Raw genomic sequence first — 19959 nt, forward strand, 5'->3', positions numbered from 1 at the left:
ATGAATTTGCCCAAACTGGGCTGGTTAGAGGCTCCCTCCACCATGAATTGGTCCAAACTGGGTTTTTTAGAGGCTCCCTCCACCATGAATTTGCCCAAACTGGGCTGGTTAGAGGCTCCCTCCACCATGAATTGGTCCAAACTGGGGGTTTTAGAGGCTCCCTCCACCATGAATTTGCCCAAACTGGGGTGTTTAGAGGCTCCCTCCACCATGAATTTGCCCAAACTCTGCTGGTTAGAGGCTCAATCCACCCTGATTTTCAAAACAAATGTTGGTGCCAACCTCAACTTACTACAAGGGCCAAATTCACTGCTGGTGACAAGCTCTCCTCACTGCAAGTGCCAAATACACATGTTTCAAGGTGTTTTCCTACTGTCAGAGAGGTGGTATTGAGTGTGTAAAGTGTGTAGTTGTTAGGCTGTGATGTTGGGGTAATAGAGGGTCTTTGGTGTGTTAGATGCCCCCAGACATGCTTCCCCTGCTGTCCCAGTGTCATTCCAGAGGTGTTGGCATCATTTCCTGGGGTGTCATAGTGGACTTGGTGACCCTCCAGACACGGATTTGGGTTTCCCCCTTAACGAGTATCTGTTCCCCATAGACTATAATGGGGTTCGAAACCCGTTCGAACACACGAACATTGAGCGGCTGTTCGAATCGAATTTCGAACCTCGAACATTTTAGTGTTCGCTCATCTCTAGTGCTGAGTATATCTCATCATGTCTCACTCCTTCAATTGTCTCTCTTGTGATTGGACACCATCTCTTGTTTCAGATATGATGGATCTGAACTGTCACTTATGGCAATGGTTGTCAACCATTGATACATGTACTCTAGGGGATATGTAGTCTATGTAGTCTCAGGGGGTATGCGCCATGGCTGAAAACCGGTGCTCTAGAAATTACAGATATTACTAATTTATCAAGTGCCCAGATCCTGAAGCTTATGCGGGTCTGGTGCCACTCAAACTACATACCATATTCAAATACTGAAACACAGTAGCTGCCATGCAGAATCAGATGTCAGGGGATGTTGTGTCAAAGTTGTGGGGGAGGGTCTCTGAATAGAAAGATAGCTTCTGATGAGCAAAAGTTAAAGGACCCTCAGAACTTTTAGTGTGCCTACCACAGGTACCCTCATAAGCAATAGCAATTACTTAGCAAGCTATGCATGCCAGTTTTTTCTTCCCTTTTTGAGATCGGCAGTAGGATCTGTCATATGATACTTGGTTGGAATTTTTTTCACATAGGGATACTTGATTTGAAAAGATTCTCCATAGTATTCTCCATAGGAGACAATAGGTTATTTTCAGGCTTAGTATTCTTAGGTCAAAGCGGCTGCAAATCCCAGAACTGCTGCTTAAAGCTCTAAGCAGCTACCTGGGCAAACTATCTCTATAGGTATGTGCAGAAAATAGTATAAAGAAAAGTACATAAGAGAGTCAAAATAAATTCTAAAACTAGTTACCGGTATACCATTAAAGAGGATATTCACTTTCTAATATAGATGGCCTCTCCTTAGGATAGCTCATCAATGTTAATTGTATGAGGGTTCTGGGTGTCAGACACCTGCAGATCAGCTGTTTTGGGACCGCATGGATTCCAGTAATGTTTACACGCCAGGGGGTGAGCTGCTTACTCACTGTACAAAATGTAGAGGGGCAGCGCTGCAACCTAAAACTGATGTTACACATTACCAGGAGCCATGCTCCGATCTTATACTCATAACCAAGATCAGAATAGGTCATCAATATTAGACAATGGATAACACCGGTGTTTTAAATAGCATTGATGATCTTGTTATAATAGCACTTGTTTATTGAACAGTCAGTCCTTGAAGGTTCTTGACTGGTGTTCCTTGTATTCAGTCGTTAGTACCTACCAAATATGGTCCAAATGACAACAGGGTTGTAGACACTCAAGACTCAAGTCCCTAGCTTATAGTTTATATAACTTATAGGATCTGCTGCTAACATCTATCTGCCATATACCACAGGACACCTTCAGAAGTCTGGTGGAGAGCAGATGTCAGTATCAATAGACAATACAGTATCAAATGCCAGAGGCCTAGAGATATTCCCAGTATCAACAAAACCCTTATAATTGGCATCTAGGTGACCCATTCAGTTCAGAAGCACATTTATCCTGCAGAACTGTATTATTAATGTAAGTGAGTGTCATATATTTCCCATAAATCAAAGCATAGTTCAATCCTATATCTCTTTTCTATAGTCATACGTGGATTATTCCAATTTCTTGGATGAAAAATGGAGTTCAACAGCCATCAATATGGCTAGACACTAAGACAAGTAAGTAACTATTCTTACTTTCTATGGCATGATTTTTTTCTCAGTGGGCTTTGTGACTGCAAAAATTAAGGGGTTTTTCCCCTGTTAAAAAAGACAGAAACCTGCTTACCGTAGTTAAAAATCCATGAATATGAACTGAAGCGTCACTAAATAAATTTGCAGTGTTGCCTATTTTTTCCAGTTTGAATCCAATGGATTCTGATATAAATCTGATTTGTGGATTGTCATACAACACATTCCTCTAATCCAATCTCAATTTGGTCAGCTTTATAGTTTTAATGTATACCATTTTGTTTAGTTTTTTTCATATCCACATTTCAAAAGCCAAAACTTTTCAAACTCTTCTGTCATTGTAGCAGAATACGAGCTTGATTTTTACTGAAGGATTTATATTTTTAAATAATAACATTTTGGGCTACATAAAAAAATATTATGTAAGTTTTATAAACTTGATGTGGGAGATAAATTAAAAAATACACCAATTCTTCAATATTTTAAGGTGGGGAGTTAGTTTTTACACTGTTCACCATGTGCTATAAATTACATGAAAATTTTATTCTAACAGCTGGTATAATTTCTGTAATTTTTTTTTAAAAAATGTTTTTCTACTTCTGCACAATAAAAACACCATTTTTTAAAAAATATATTTTAATTTTGGTCTATAATATTCTTACATTTCAATCAATGAGCTTGTTTGCAGAACAACTTGTATTTCTTTCTTATCTCTACCATATGGACTTAGATATAATCACTTTTTTTTATTTGGCAAATTAACATTCAAAATGTAGTTTTCCTATTTATTCTTAGAAATTGTCCCAGAAATGAAGACTACACGAGATGATGAATGGATTATATTAAATATTAATGTCACTGGTTACTATAAAACTAACTACGATGTCAAGAATTGGAACAGCATTGCAAAGAAGCTTGAAGATGATATCGAGGTAAAGATACGCAGAAAAAAAAATATTTGTCCTTGGTTCTTTTTTATTTGCTTTATTTTCTGTACAGGTTCTGTTTGTTCTTGGGTACTGGATTCTAAAAAGGTAAGGGCTCGTTCACATCTGCGCCCAGGTGTCCGTACTTGAGGTTTCCGTTTCCTGCCTAAAACAGAGGCAGGATACGGAAACCTGCAGGAGTCTCTCTCACCCATTCATTTGAATGGGTGAGAGAGATGTCCGGCCGTGAGCGGCGGTGAGCGTTTTGTGCTCTCCGCCGCGAAACCGGGTTTTATAATCCGGACACAGAGTCGGACATGCAGTACTCTGTGTCCGGATAAAAAAAATCCGGTTTCGCGGCGGAGAGCCTAAAACGCTCACCGCCGCGCACGGCCGGACCCGGTCTGTGGTTTCCGTCTTCTGGCATGCAGAAGACGGAAACCATAGAACGGAGACCGTGAACGCAGGTGTGAACCTAGCGTACGGTGTTTCTTAGTACTGTAATTCACATCACTTTTCATCTTGGAGCCAAGTACTAGAAATGGATCATAAAAATATATGGGCTAGAGCTTCCTTTGTTAAAAACTTTAAAAAACCATTAAAAATTTATAACAGCAGCTTCAACAAGTAACGAAAGCATGGTGATGCTACATGTTTGAGACAGTAACTGTCCTTTGTGATAGTTGATAAAGGACAGCTCCTGTCTAAAACACATGGCATGGCAGTGCCTCCATTATGTATCGAATCTGCTGTTATGTTTTTAATTATTTTTTTAATGGTTTTCAATTAAAACAAAAGTTTTTAACATATAAAGTGCTGGACTGTAAAATTTTATGATTCTTTTGATCAACTTCCTAGTTGGTGAGAGGAACCATGCACTCAGGATTGGGCCTGACTGCTCTAGAAGAAGAAAGTGGTTGAGCACTATATTATTACCAATATTAATAATAATTTTTCTAGTACTAGAAATGTACCATCATGTACTGTCAATAAAACAGAAATAAAGTATTCTATTGGTAATTCAGACTGCTAATGGTCTGTCTTCAAGGAGCGTTGCTAGGGTCATATAGGATCTGGGGCCCAATACTTAATGACTTGCCTGCCTATCTTCCCATGCCAAAAACAGTACTGATCACATTCAAACATGAAAGACAGAAAATCATGCATACTGTTAGAGAGTTGCTTAGATGACAATTCCCCAGTAGCTGCTGGAGAACCCTGGAGGAAGGGGCACAAGAGACAGTGAGCCCTAAGATGAAACCCCCAACTGTCCCTTCCTTTTGCCAGGCCCTATCCTATGTAATAGGTGGCAACTTGGAGACGATCCCTTCCTATATATGTGAGACACAAAGCGCAGACAAGACAAACAACAACAAAGGGAGGTCAGCTAGCCAGGGTTCGGTAACAGTCGAGCAATACAGTGCCATATCGGAGTCCAAAAGAATAGTCAACAGGAAAAGCCAATGGTCAAGGATTAAGAATACAAGTAAAATAACAGCAAGAGAAAACCAGCAAGCACGAGGCAATAACACGCACCAGTGTGAATTTGAGCCAAGGCTAAATAGGAGAAGATGAACCCACCCTAGACTTGACAGGAAGGCAGGCTGTCAATCACAGGGCAAGACCAAATTTAACTACTTCATGGACAGAGGCAGACAAAGGCAGGAGACAGGTGTGGTGCAGATTCAATTAAAGAACTAGAGCCGTGTTCACACAGTGCACCAAAAACTCTAAGCAAGGAATTAAACTGCACACGTCTCCTGCACCGCCGCATACGAGCATAGGGTGGGTGGTGAAGTGACCTGAACAGGCAGACATGTTACACATACCTATTGCATCTAGTGACTCATAGGTGTCATCTGCTCTGATTGTGATTGCTCTCTTTCCCTATCTTCTCCATAAGACCCAGACCACCATTTGTGCTCTTCCAACACTGCAGCTTTACCATGCAAACAACTAAAGTTCCTCACTTTTCCTTCATCACCTCCATCCCTAACATTGTCTTCTTGATGCAACCACTAATACTAAGGCTGTCCAATATCCAATTTTGTACTGGACAAAGAGTGCATTATAATAATAATGATTACTGAGTGTGCCCTATTAATAAAAGTGCTCTCAGTATTAATAATGTACCCCTATGGATAGAGGGTAACTTGCTATGGCTGCACAACCCCTTTAATATGAGGCACATTTCTAAAGTATTAACTCCAAGTGCTTCATGTTAATAGTACGATATAAATCCATCATGTACATGACCTCCTCATATTATTAATACAAAATGCCCCACAAATAACACAAAGTAAAAGGAAGAGTGAGGGGGCTGCAGTTGCACAAGTTACCCTAGAGACAGTGAGATTGAATACATAGGACAAGGTAGGTACTTATTCTCTATTGTGTGTATTCCATTAGTCTTGGCTGTACCAGCGGTGTGGCTAAGAAGGCACAATGGTATGGAGGGAGTGAGGCTGATAATGAACAGGTCACCATGTAGAGAACACTACATGTCCTATGTATAGAAGGGGTGGACAGATTAAAAAGAGACAAACTTCAAATTATTCTGGGGTACAGCGGCAACCAAATGATGTATGACATTTAGTATTTTGTTCATGATGACACTGTAAGTCATGTCATTTATCATTCTATTTATACACCTGGCTAATATACCAAATATATATATATATATATATATATATATATATATATATATATATATTAGGAAGAAGCAGAAGTTGAAAAGAAATAGAAAGGAGTGTGACCAAACTACATGGTTTGTTATGGTGTTTGCTGTAATGGAGAAGCATTAGTCTATATAGCAGCTGTAGACACAGAACTCAGTGGCATAGCTAGCAAGGGGGGAGTTGGGGGTTTGGGGCAGAGTGGGCAACTGACCTGGGCCCACTGACTCTGTGGGGGCCACCCAGGGGGCCGCCATTAATACATCCTTTACTTTTAACTAGATTGGTGTCTGCAGACACTGATCTCATTAAAATGTATCCGCAACTTAACTGGCATGTAAACCGCAAGCCTTTTCAGGCCTACAATTTACAAGACACAAAGACCACAGACAGGGGATGTCTGCTTCTTGGCCAAACATTGAGCCTCCTGCACGTTTTTTTTAGCACAGTTTTAGGTAATTTTATAGTATAGTAGAATGGGGAATTAAGGAGCGATGGGGGGGGGGGTGTCATTTATATAAAAGTTATTAGGGGTCATTATGAATACAAGGGGAAGGTTATTTATATAAGGGGCCCTTAGTGGGCATAATTTATATTAGGAGGCATTATGTAATAAGGGGGTGGTCATTTATATAAGGGATCATTAGGGGTGCAGTATTTATGTCAGGGGGAATCAGGGGCATAATATGAGGGGACAATTAATTTAATTAAAGTGGCACTTGGGTGTTATTAAGACTAAGACCCTATGTAGCGTGTTCGCAGAAAAAAGTGCTGGTGGTTTTTCCCGTAGCGCTTCTCACAGAAGGTCCACCTTGGTTTTAATATGAAATCAGTGAATCACCCACTGATTAGCTGTATGAAGGGACTATGGCACCTATTTATATCACACGCTCTCTGTTTATAGTGACCATGCGATATAATTACATTATTGTCACAGATGTGTATAGGACCAGGTAGTAGTTACATTATGTGACTGCTATGAACGACGCTATGTAAAGAGAAAAGGGGTCACTATGCTTACACAGGTACCGCAGTTCATTCACATAGCTGATCCAGGTATTGGAACCCCACTAATATTTTTTTTCCTATCAGTATGTCTTTGGAGTGTGGGAGGATACACACGCAAACACAGGGAGAACATCATTTGTTTTATACCTTTAATTAGGAAATATCTGGGGCAATATTAATAAAGGCCTTATTTAAAGAGTGTACACAGGGAAGTTATTAATTTAAAGATGCACTTTGGGATATTTTTCATTATTGGGGGGGTTTATATTATATATTTTATAATTGAAGTAGCAGCAGGATAGGTGTGCAAGTAAGGACAATGTGGAAAGATGTCTGTGCTCCAAACTTTACAAAGACTGGAAGAAGTGGTCATGGCTGTCCAGATGAAAGAGATGGGTAAATGGGAATGTTTAGTGAGAGACGTCACTTGTAAGTCACTAGCTGTTACTGCACTGTATTCACCTAAATGGCCTGCAGAGCACTGGGTACAACCAATGTATAGGCACCATATTGCGATAATATTGGTATATCACTTGGACATGTTGGCCCCTCAACCTTTGCTCAACCCCCTAGCTACACCTCTGCACAGAACACTAGGCTATTTTTTATCATGACATTTGCAGTGAACTTGGGCATGGTCTTTAAAGCCTTTTTTTAACCTTTTATCATATTTTGTCCTTGTATTATGAAGACTATAAATCATGAATATTAACATACTAATGTGTTCTTCTGCTTCCACTTATATTTTGTTTCATTTATGTACAGCCTCTGCCAGTTGTTAACAGGGTGCAGATCATGGATGATGCATTTACATTGGCAAAGTAAGTATGAAAATTGCTGACTGTTGAATACTTTTAATAAGTAGATTAAAACCACTTTCAGAAAGCAACCACAATATAGCATAAAAGCCTTTACTCCACTGCCAAGGAATAAGAGGGGACTAAAGGACATTGCTCCATATGGTAGATCTTACAATATCCTACTCCTTACCTGACCCTTAATCGATCTACACACTCCCTTGGTACCCCAAGAAAACTTCCATCCTAACCATACTGCATCAAAATGCCTATTAAAGTAATTACAATTTGCAGAATTGAACAACTCTTTCTCTTTTTTTTATTTAATTTACTAGTATATGACCAATTTCATGTTATGGGTGTGAGGTTGCTTAGGATAATTAACAACACTTGCAATACTATGCATTTTCCTCCCACGTTTTTGCATGTCCTGATATCTTCTTCTCTCCAGCTGTCAACCTGGTATCAGTAACCACAATGTAAATGCCTGTTGATAGACATAAGGACTATGGTCACTGGTAGTTATAGTATATAATATATGTATATACCTATGATACTGAAAGGAACTGTTATTGCATTAGTGAGTGCTAGTGCCTCTACATTGTGTACAGCTCCATACAGTCAGCAGAAACAATGCCTGGCATTAGAGTTAAAAAGATTTTCTGGCCTTATAAAATTTGGGACGTCTACCAATCAGCTTAATGGAGACACCAAGCTGAAAACCAAGCACTGTGTTGTATATTGGGTAGTGGCTGTGCTTGGTATTGCAGATTTCTTTCAATTTAAGTGAACCGCAAACAGGCCATGTGGACAATAAATGTGACATCATGGAGTGCTGGTTCATTTCAAGCCCCTGATGCATGAGAGTTCTGCGTGTCTGACCCCTGCTGATCTACTATTGCTGGACAGAATACCTCTAAATACTTACCGTACTCTTATTAGGGGAGACTGCAGTACCAGGTACAATCACTACAAATTGTATAGAGCTGAGGAGCCTAGAGATAGGCATCCACTTATTTTTTATTCTGTGTAAAGGCTTAAAAACCCCTGTAAGGAAGTAGTAGCATTAAATATACACTAAGTCTGGGTTCACACCTGCGCTTGATCACCGTTTGTGAATTCCATCCCCCATTCCGCTTGAAAAGCAGGACTTTTCTCTCCGTATTCTTCAGGCCAAAACCCAGCGGACCCCATGATAGTCTATGGGGTCCACAGGATTCCATGGGTAACCACTTAAGTGGATTGGGTTTCCATTTTTCTTATTCCCAAGTGGACCCAAAGAATGGAAAGCCCCAATGCAGGTGTGAACCTAGCATAAATATTTCATATACATAAAGTAAGAATTTTATTGTGATGCCATCAAGTGTTGTGATCTGTTCTTGTATAATATACATGGGCAATGCAGCTGGCAGAGCCAATATGTACATTATAATAATGCAGGGATCTGGTTTTACAATAGATGGCCCCATTGCTGAAGTTGACAGTCTACAACTTTGTAAGCATGGTAGTCTAATGTGAAGCTCCTGGGCCCCAGTGGAAAAATCTGTAACAGAGCCCTCAAATTATGACATGTAATGTATAATATTATAGTCTTATGTGGCAAAAGGGATTTTGAGCTGCCTCATGCATTAGGTCACAGGTGACTTGTAGGGAATTGTAACAATTGTATCCAGATGTAAATATTTTCAGAAAACCAGGAATAATCCAGATTAGTAGATAAATTATTATTAATATCTAACCGACCTGGTGTTTTTTTCATTTCTAGTGCTGGTTACATGGAATATGAAACAACTCTTAATTTAACAAGATATCTGGAAAAGGAGATGGAAATCCTGGTGTGGTACAGAGTTCTGAAACACTTAAATAACTATAAAAAGTCACTGGTCACATATCGCTCTTTTCCACTAATAAAGGTATACACAATATTTTTTATGTTATCAATCACAACAGTTATCCAATGTAATGTTTAAAGCTATTAAGGGCAATCTTTAAAAAAAAAAAAAAAAACATCTTCATTGAAATGTCTGTTATGGTATATACTTGTCTTTCCTATAAATAAAAAATTCTGTTGCGCTTTTTCTTAGAACTCTGCATTGTGCCTTTCTCCTCCATTGTTTTACCTAGCAATGCATGAATAAACTGATATGATTAGGATTCTTAGTGTGTATTCTCCTCACTGCAATACTGCTTGCTACTGTTTTTTAAGGTTGCTATGCCCACATATGAAGCTTTCTCTGAGTGTCTCGCTAACCAGAATTCTGTAATGCTAAACCCATCAGCAGCAGAGGAGACATATTTAAACCCTCTTCCTTCTCAGCCAGGTGCCTGCTAATTGGTTTTACCTGGTGTGGCTTTCTTATCCTGATCGTGTATACTGAACTGCTCTGAATAGATCTTTGGCTTGTTACTGGAAATCTGCTTGTCTTCTGAATTTGGCCCTGGCATTACCTCTCAAAACCAACCTTTGGTTTGTTACTGGATATTCGCTTGTCTTGTGATTTTGGTTCTGTCACTATCTTACAGCCTGACTCAGACTGACTGTTGGCTTGGATGTTGACTCTCCTGATTTAGCTTCCTGATTCTAATCTACCTTGTAAGGTATCAGTGGTTTTGGTGTGACCTCAGTTTGTGGAGCATTTATTTCTTGTACGAGTTTCTGTGGTGATAATTTGGACCTCAACTTCAGATAAGTGCATCCATGGCTTTGTGGCTGGCTTTGGTAAAGGCTTTAGGTGTCTGGGCTCTATCTTTCAGCAATGTGTAGGACTTAAACAGCTAGTTCTACTCCTTTCTGTTGTCAGCCAGTTCCTGCAATTTCTGATATTTCCTATTACAGATATTTGGAATTACCTTTTTTAGTAGGGTGTGTCTCCACATACTCTGACACTGTCCAAACATTTGTGACCCTGTCAGACTTCAAGGACACATCCTGTTGGAAAACAGATTAAATTTTTCATTATGGGCAGTGCCGAAGTCAGAGATTATTCCGGATTCCTCCCACACGCTGAACAACATACTGATAGGGAATTTAGCTTGTTAGTCCTACTTGGGAGAATGAGTGATGACAATATTTGTAAATCTCTGTGAAATATGTTAGCGCTTCATAAGTAAGGAAAATAGAAGCAAAACTGTAGAGTTCTAAGACAAGATGTCCCAGAATGGTTACACTATGGGGAAAAAAAAGTATTTAATACTGGATACATAATTTAATTTAATATTGGATACATAAATTGAATTTACTAAAATATCTACCGATGGCAAAGTATATACAGTATTTGACGCACAGCCCCGATTTCACTTTTCTGCTTCTGTGCCCGCTAGCCACTCACCAAAAAAGTGAGCAGAGCAAAAGTCAAAGTGGGTGGGGAGCAGACACCTCAGCCCATCAGATTTACTTCAATTTGTGCCAGAAAACTGGTGAAAGTTATAGTCAAAATCTAAGCCAGTCCATGGTTTTCAATTCCGGCTCATGGGACCATCTGTCCGTATCTGAATCCGTCTTTTTCTACACGTTACAGCACTGAGAAATGGCATTGACTTGCATGTATTTTCTCATAGAAATATATTTTGAAGAGAATGAACCCAATATTCCAACACTATGCAAGTATGATTCGGCGAAATTTTGAGGAAACGGCTGATGATATTTTTGTTCAGTAAGTACTTCACAGTTCTTCCTGTTATATAAGTAATATTGATATACTTTCTTTACTTGAAGCAATCTTTATCAATAGTCTGTATTTTAGTGGTAGGCTATACTTGCCTGAGCAGGCTACCTTCAATCTACTGTACATAAATGCAAAACCTATTATAAACCATTATACTACTTCACTGATGAAGGATCTTTGGACCTTATTGTAAGTCCTTCCGGTGTACATTGCCTGGAGAGCTTTGTCTAACTGAATGGAGAACTGCAAGCTCACTGCAAGCTTCCAGAAAACAACAGGATGTGAGAAGGAGCTTCTTTTAATGATGTTTGATTAAACAGAACTTCTCACAACTAATTTACAGTCTTTGGGTGCATTCACACAGAGGAACATGGCACTGAATTTGGTGTGGAATCCGTGTCAGATTCAACGCTGATAAAAAAAAGCCTCCCATTCACTTCAATGGGTTCCTTTTTCTGCTAGCAAAAAGGAACCCATTGAAGTGAATGGGAGGCTTTTTTTCAGCGCTGAAATTCCACACCAAATTCCTCACCATTTTCCTCCATGTGAATGCACCCTTAGTGCTGTGGTGCTTGTTTTCTACATAGTCGCCTGACTACCTAAACACAAGGAGGCACGTTAGTTGAAAACACTGGTTTTGATATGCCCTGGGTCAGCTGAGGAGGCGCGTAAATTATGGCAAAACACAGGCCTCATCCAGCAGTTCATGCCTTGATACTGAAACGTACACTAGCTCATAGCTGACATAGATTTCCGACATGATTTATGAAAGATGTAAATGTTGACAAAATAGGCCGGGCCTACCCATGACATGACCCTACCATGTCCTGTTATTGGAAAGTAGAGAAGGCAGTGTAAAATCGCTTGTTCTGACAGAGGTTAGTGACTTTTTCCTCCAGAAAACTGGTGTACTTCAGTAATAAACATGGCGTAGGGTTTCACAACTCTGGAAAACTACAGCTCACCATGGGCACCATCTAAAAGGTTATCTGGGCAAAATAAGTATTTTTAAAAAGGCCACTGAGGCCAATCAGCAGCCTCAGGAAGAGACCCCGAGACCCTGGAACATCACAGGTACCCATGTACCCTTCACTGAGGCTGTTGATTGGCCTCAGCGGTCATGTGTGGTGGGGAAAACAATGCACCGGCAGAACCAGGCCACACTGGCAGGCACCGCAGCATTGGGGGAAGGTGAGTAGGATTTTTTTCCCCACATCCCCAAACCTATTTAAAATATAACATTTTTGCTTACACAGAGTGTATTCCATAAGCATATGTTCTGCTATTGAAATAATAATGATGTTATGTTTTTATCAACACTGTCTTATTTTTATTTTTTTAAGTACAGCAATAGATGACATTTTTAAGACCGCCTGTTTTCTTGGAATGAAAGATTGTCTTAACCTGGCAAGTGAACTCTATACAAAGTGGATGGCTAATACTTCCACTAATGAGTAAGTTACATACTATGGACACATGTTATACAATCCTGGGTTAGGTCTCATATACTGTATTAGGGCTTTGTTTTGTACAGAGCGATAAAAGTACATAGACCCTTTACTATATCTCCAGATATCTCATTTTGTACAGAAACATGCAGAGATATTCCAGATGGATTCCCTTGTTTGTGGAGATTTTCGGTCCTTGAAGCATTACTCTAAAGTGTTGTAGCTCTCTATACATTGGAGCATTGTATATATGCATACGGTATGTCTGTTTCACTGTAGAAACCTGTGTGTTTTGCTTTACAGGTATCATATGCATGAGGACAAAAGCAAAGCATTTCTTAATTTCATATGTTATAGTGTGACCAGGCATGAGGGAGAACAAGCAAAATGCTTAGTTACATAGATGAAGGTATACCAATAGAAGGCTAGAGATTGTGATTCAACTGTATAGAGCTCTAGATAGCCCATACACGGTTTACTGTAATCAAATCTGCAGACCTCATCTAGTATACTGTCACCAATTCTCACCTGCACAAAGACAATGCTAAAACAGAGTGAGTCTAAAAACAGGCTACAAAGTTGGTGGATGGTCTTAAAAATCATGAGAGCCTTCAAGAAGTTAATCTGTGTAGTCTGGAAGAAAGAAATGAAAGGGAGAAGGGGGGCATGACTGAAACCTTTAAATATGTTAGAAGTATTTTATTCTTTTGCAGAATACCTCAATCTATCAAAGGTTCAGTTTATTGCTATGGCATTGCCGAAGGTGGAGAAAAGGAATGGGAGTTTGCTTGGAATTATCATAATAAATCTGAAAGTGAAGATCATTGGATGTTGGCCTTCCTTAAACAGGGTTTGAGTTGCACCAGAGAACCTTGGCTATTGTATCGGTAAGCAGCAACATGCCATTCTTCTTATACTAAAGAAAAATCTCTGCTCTCTGAATTTACTTCAGTTTACTTATTACAATGCATTGACAGGTACTTGAAAGATAGCATGGCTGGTGAATCACATAATATGTTGGATATCCTGTTACATATGATGAAAAATGACATAGGAAGACACATAGCTTGGGATTTTTTGAAGGAGAACTGGATACAACTTAATGATAAGTGAGTATTTATTGTGTTCTTCATACAATAATTTACAAGAAATGCTTACCCTTCAGAAATATAACTTAATAGAGTTTATTCCTCTTGCTTTGAGATAAGATTGGTAATACGATAGGTTGGAGTCTGATCAGTCATTAGAATCCTGATTACCCATGTTCCTGTGCCATACAACTGCACCATAAAGACGCAGAGGTGGAGCAGTAGTCAAGTGGCTTCTGAATAGAATAAGAGAAATTCAAAGTTGTGTTATTCCAAGAATTGCAGAAAGTACCTTTATGTGTGGAGTAAAGTAGGTTTAATATTCAGTTTAGGAAAGTGATCTTCACAGTAAGGCTATGTTCACATCCGTGTCTCTGTTGGAGACTCCGCAGCAGAAATTTTTCTCTCTGCTGCTTTCAATATGAAAACGGTGGACACCAGTGATCCCCATTGACTGCAATGGAGTCTGCTGGTTTTCATGATTAACTTCTGTTTTAGTAGTCCGGCTCTCCATTATTCAGGTGCCGCAGATAACCCCAACGACAGATGTAGATGTGAACATAGCCTTAGAGTAGCGGTGTCAAAAGGCAGTTTGTGTTGAAGAGGTTGAACTTGATAGACATGTATTTTCTTTGCCATGTATATTCCTACTATAAATATCATGTGTATACTGTATGTCTCAATATATCTGATTTATTAATTTATGCATTTATGTCTGCATTTATATTTGTGTTATTTAGAAACATGAATGATTCCAATCACTTTTATGAAATGTTATTACCAGAATTGGGATCAAAAGCTACTTCTGAGCTGCAGTTCCAAGAGGTGAGTTTACAATACCTGTGAGTTTAGTACAGTCTTATCTGTTTCAGGGTTTAATTCTATCGCATTGTTATGAATTTTTGTCTGGGAACACTGTTTCTGCATATGCCGATCTTGTAACCTATAATATTAGGCTCATTGTCAATTCCAGTTTCTGATCTTTCCTATTTAATCTAATATAAACAATTGCTCCTATTTAGATTGTGGGGTGGATAAACTGGGGAATAATATGTCAAAGAGAGTCTGGGAGAAATAATATGACTGTTAAAATATTGTAGCATTGTAGTTAGAGGCATACCCAAGGGTTTAGCCACTAGGTAAGCCAGAGGCCTATATAGTTGAAGGTGCTGCTTGTGTTTGTGGCAGCCTCAGGGTTGATCCAGAGAGCCAGTGTGTCCAGGCTGCCGCCTCTGTCCCCCACTAGCTGTCCCCCCCATTGTAGTATATGCCATAAATATTTATTGTGGAAAACCATTTTTAACAATCATGCTATCTAGTCCTAATATCAATATACATTGTAACATGTGTGGACACGTAGTCCTCCTGCCAAAGATAGATAGCCTTAGCAAGGTCTGAAGGTGTAAGGCTAAGGCTAAAGCCGCATGTTGCAGAAACACAGCTTTTTTGTTGCAGATTTTGTTGCGGTTTTTTGAGCTAAACCTGGGAGTGGATTGAGCAGAAGGTAGAAGTAAAAGAACTTCCTCTATATATCCCATTCATTTGTAGCCACTCTTGGCTTTGGCTTTAAAAACTGCAACAAAATCTGCAACAAAAAATAGCTGCGTTTCTGTAACGTGAGGCCTTAGCCTAAGAGGGATTATGGAGAATTCATGCAGCTCACGACATCCATCTCATGCTTAGCATGCAAGTGGTTTGTGATATCACAATGAATTAGCTAACATTTTGGGGCAATATACCGGGTACTAAAATAGACACAAGATGAAAGTCATAGTATGACCCTCTCATAATGTTATCATGCTCACTTATTGTCAAAGGTGGGTGTACAGATTATCTTGACTTCACACCACAATGATATGTCCCTTTTTTTATGAGTAACACATCGGAATAGCCTTAATAAAGGCTATTCTTCTCCTACCTTTCGTTATCTTCTCCGCGCTGCCGTTCTGTAGGAATCCCGGTATGCAAATGAGTTCTCTCGCAGCACTGGGGGGGCAGGCCCCAGCGCTCAAACAGCACTGGGGGCGTCCCCAATGCTGTGAGAGAACTCTCTCCAGCGCTACCTCCATCTTCATCAGCAGTGTCTTCTTCATCCTCTTCTTCCGCTACAGGTTTCCAACTTCTAGGCCTCGGGCCTTGGGCAGAGCAGACTGTGCATGCCCACAGGCCATGAGAAAATGGCCGCTTACAATACTGTGCAAGTGGCCAAAAAAAGGGTTTCTATGATAGGATCCTTTTAAAGGTGTTATCCAGGGAGCAATAAAGCTTACCAATGAATTCTCTGCATTGGTTAGGCTTTATTAGTAATATACATCCCCCTCCCCTTGAGCCTCATTCAGTACTTTTGTGTAGGGCTGCAGGGAAGGCTATAACTCCCATTCCTCTGTCTCCCCTGCAGCCCTCCTGCTCTGTAACATCACTGACTCCCTAGAGACTTGGGCCACAGCTCCATTCAGTAGAATGGAATCAGCCATGTGACCAAGAATCAGAGTGGCTGCAGGGAGGCAGAAAGAAGAGTTTTAATGCATTTTAATGTATTATACCAACTAAAAATGCATTCAATAAAACTAAATGGGGTTGTTCCTGCAGTTTGAGCATTGACTTCTGCAAGCTCTTTTTGTATGAATGGGATAGTTGCAAAATGAATCTGCTATACGTGAGTATGTCTTTTAGGTCCCATGTACATGACTGTAGTTGCTTTCCATATATTATTCACAATTATGGATCTGTAATTACAGATAGTATATAGACCTATTCATTTCTATGGCCCCATACACATGTCCATGGTTTTTACAGATCAGTGCTCACACCATAAAAACAATCCATCCATACAAACAATCCCATCCATATTTGTGGCACTAACTCGCCCATACAGGTATATGGGATCATACAAGTCTTTTTGCAGATGAGTGATTATAGATGACATACAGATGCAATCCCGACATTTTTTTTTATTTTTTGTGGATGTACCCACAACTCTTCTCCCAATGCTACCTGGTCTCTGCTTCCTGCTTCACCAATGACATCCAAACAGAGGGACACGTAATCATGGCAGCCAATCGCTGTGGTGACAGCAATGGTTAAATGTCCCTGTGTTGGGATGTCATACAGCCAGGAATACAGACCAATTGGGGGACTGGACATTATTGGAATGGGAGAGGTGGGGATGTGAGGTGTGTCTGAAGTTTAAGGAGTACAGTTTTGCATAATTTGCTGAATATATTTAGTTTCTCCTTGTTTTTGTGTTTCAGTTGGAGCTATTTATCACAACTACTATGGATGAAAGCAGTAGAGACAATGAACTTGAATGGCTGCAAGCTAAAAAGAAATCGCGCTTAGAGTGGATAAACATTGTGAACACCAGAATTACTGACTGGTTACAGAGGAATACACTGGATTCTGATTTCTGATATCTATCATTTATAATGCAGCTTTTGAGATTTTGTAGCTATTTTCTAAAGATTATTCTCTTATATATAAAAGTTCCAATTATTTTTTGCTTAGAAAGCAAACCTCTTGATATCTATTTTTTTACATGTGAGGATGTGATTAAACTTGTGCTGATTTACAACTTACCGAGTCTGTTTTATTCAAATCAAAAGCAATATGTATCATGTAATGGTAGGATCGCACAAGCTCCAGGCTCTTCGGCGTTCAAGTCCCTCAATGGACCATAATAACGAAGAACTTTTTAGTGATGTGGACAGTTAATGTGTCGGCAAAGCCCTTTTTGGAATGTGCCCAATAAACATATCAAACCACAGGTCTCAGCGATGACCCTAGAGCACAAGACTTCACCCAGGGGGCTGAAAGAGGACCCAGGGAGAGTGACGGATGCCATGAGACGGCTCAGAAGAGGGGAGGTGAAAGTGTGTATAACAGGTTATATTATTACACCTCTCCTGGGCCTATTATAGTAGAAAATATCACAGCACTCAAAGTAATATGGAACGTGGCTGTAGGATTGAGGTGCTTCACTCATTCATTCTGCCTGAAGCACCTCAGTTCTATTACTTTGATATTTACTAATGAAGGTGGGATATATCGAAACGTCTACATTGAATATCTTGTCTTCCTGATCTCTGGATTATTTGGTGCTGTAGAGAAATAAAACTACTATATTTCTATGGCATTTATAAAGGAGGGCTGTGATTTTTTTCTACTATTGGAGTGACTGTGATACGTCCTGCATGGGCACACTATCATCTACCCAGAGAGTGCGGGGACATTATCTATATAATCCATCTACACAATCCAGTCATATTAATGTGACCACCGCCTACTTTTGACGTCAACGTTAAATAACCAATCGCAGAAGGCACGTGTCATCAGCCATCTGGGTGCACTCATCATTGTGGAAGGCATGATGGATCAACACAAGTATGCATCTATCCTTGCGGACCATGTTCATCCCTACATGCAAATTGTTTTCCCTCAGGATGATGGCATCTACCAGTAGGACAATGTGTCGTGTCATAAAGCTCGCAGTGTACGTGCGTGGTTCGAGGAGCACCAGGATGAGTTTACCGTACTCCCTTGACCAGCAAATTCCCCGGACTTGAACCCAATCAAGAATCTGTCGGATCATCTCGATCGGGTTGTTCGCACCACGGACGCTCAACCGCGTAACCTAGCGCAGCTAGCCACGGCATGGCTCAACATCCCAGTGATCATCACCACAACATCCCCTCTCTTCCTGCACGTCACGCAGCGGTCCGCTCTGCTAAAGGTGGTTATTCTGGATTTTGATAGGTGGTCACATTAATGTGACTGGACTGTGTATTATACTCTGTGATTTGAAGAGACCCTTAAATATAATAATTTGTCTTCCAATTCATGGGTGAACAACCCCAAAGTTTCAGATTCGGGTTGAACCTGAAATATTTGGAAACTTTGGGACAAATCTGGTTCAGTCTGAACTGGTTTGCTGATATCCATTTAGGATCTTTATCTATCATTATAATGAATTCCGGCAGTACTCATACGCACCCCATACAAAGCACATTTTATATTATCACTATAAATGCCACATTAGTCAGAAAAAGTCTGTTACAAACACTATTAAGCATATCCCAATTACAAACATTATTTTTCACACCTTCACTTACATAGAGAGAACATTTTCCTATAAACCAACGAGATAATTGCTTCTTCTTTTATGCAGAAGTCCGAAAGAACATGAAAAACTAAAAAGATATTCACTTTATGGATGCAAGGGAAATGACCCATAAACCTAATGATGTTAACCATGCAGAGTTGTGACAGAAAAAGTGCTGCCTAGTTTGCCGTACATTGTATTCAATGATTTAATGGCGTATTTGCGAAAAGGCTGATCCATGTGAATGAGGCTGAAGGTTATTCTGGAACAACAAAGATGTTTTCACAATGTGACATCTCATCTAAGAGGTCAAAGTATTTTCTCAAAGTTGATTTTTTAAGCAGGTTTCCAGCTGCCAGCAGTTCGATGCTTTCCCATGGGTGAATTCCATATAACTTTAAATAGATTCATTCTGGAAGGAAATCTAACGTTTACTACCGCTTTCTACCGCTTTGCATTCTTGCAGCAGGTCTTTTTATTATACTATTATTCTACAGACGATTACAATTTTATGTGACATTAATGCCCTCGGCTTGTCAAAAAAGAAAGAGCTTCATAATACTGTATTACCCACACACCCATGGACATAAAATAAACCTGTAAATGTATGGCCACTTTTGAAAACCATTTTATAGATATAATCTATATTGAACAGTAACTATGTATACAATTCTGCATTCAGAACTCTGTAAACTTAAAGGGCTTGGCCAGAATTTTATAATGTATGCCTTATTCTTAGGATAGGCCATAAATATCTCATCAGTGGGGATTACAATGGAGCCAGGAGCTGTTGGCTCTGGTCCCTGTATAGTGGGTGAACGCTGTCACTGCAGCTCAGCTCTCATTGAATTCACAGGATAAATTCCTGATCAGTCGGGTCTGACCACTGAGACCCCCACCAGCCTGAGAATTGGGGGTGTTTTTTCTTTCCAATTGA

The 19959-nt window shown here is 39.8% G+C and overlaps 1 protein-coding gene across 1 annotated transcript in view; it reads left to right on the forward strand.

The window, feature by feature from the left end:
• Nucleotides 1-17479, forward strand: part of LVRN (laeverin) — a 97421-nt gene extending 79942 nt beyond the window's left edge. The window contains exons 11-20 of the mRNA XM_075272243.1: nucleotides 2229-2305; nucleotides 3113-3249; nucleotides 7692-7747; nucleotides 9489-9636; nucleotides 11282-11376; nucleotides 12732-12842; nucleotides 13550-13723; nucleotides 13814-13945; nucleotides 14665-14749; nucleotides 17176-17479. Coding sequence (XP_075128344.1) covers nucleotides 2229-2305; nucleotides 3113-3249; nucleotides 7692-7747; nucleotides 9489-9636; nucleotides 11282-11376; nucleotides 12732-12842; nucleotides 13550-13723; nucleotides 13814-13945; nucleotides 14665-14749; nucleotides 17176-17334 — 1174 coding nt within the window. The 3' untranslated portion in view covers nucleotides 17335-17479. The remainder of the gene's footprint in view (nucleotides 1-2228; nucleotides 2306-3112; nucleotides 3250-7691; nucleotides 7748-9488; nucleotides 9637-11281; nucleotides 11377-12731; nucleotides 12843-13549; nucleotides 13724-13813; nucleotides 13946-14664; nucleotides 14750-17175) is intronic.
• Nucleotides 17480-19959: the final 2480 nt, after the last annotated feature.

Source organism: Leptodactylus fuscus, chromosome 1 (assembly GCF_031893055.1).
Source record: "Leptodactylus fuscus isolate aLepFus1 chromosome 1, aLepFus1.hap2, whole genome shotgun sequence".
NCBI lineage: Eukaryota > Metazoa > Chordata > Amphibia > Anura > Leptodactylidae > Leptodactylus > Leptodactylus fuscus.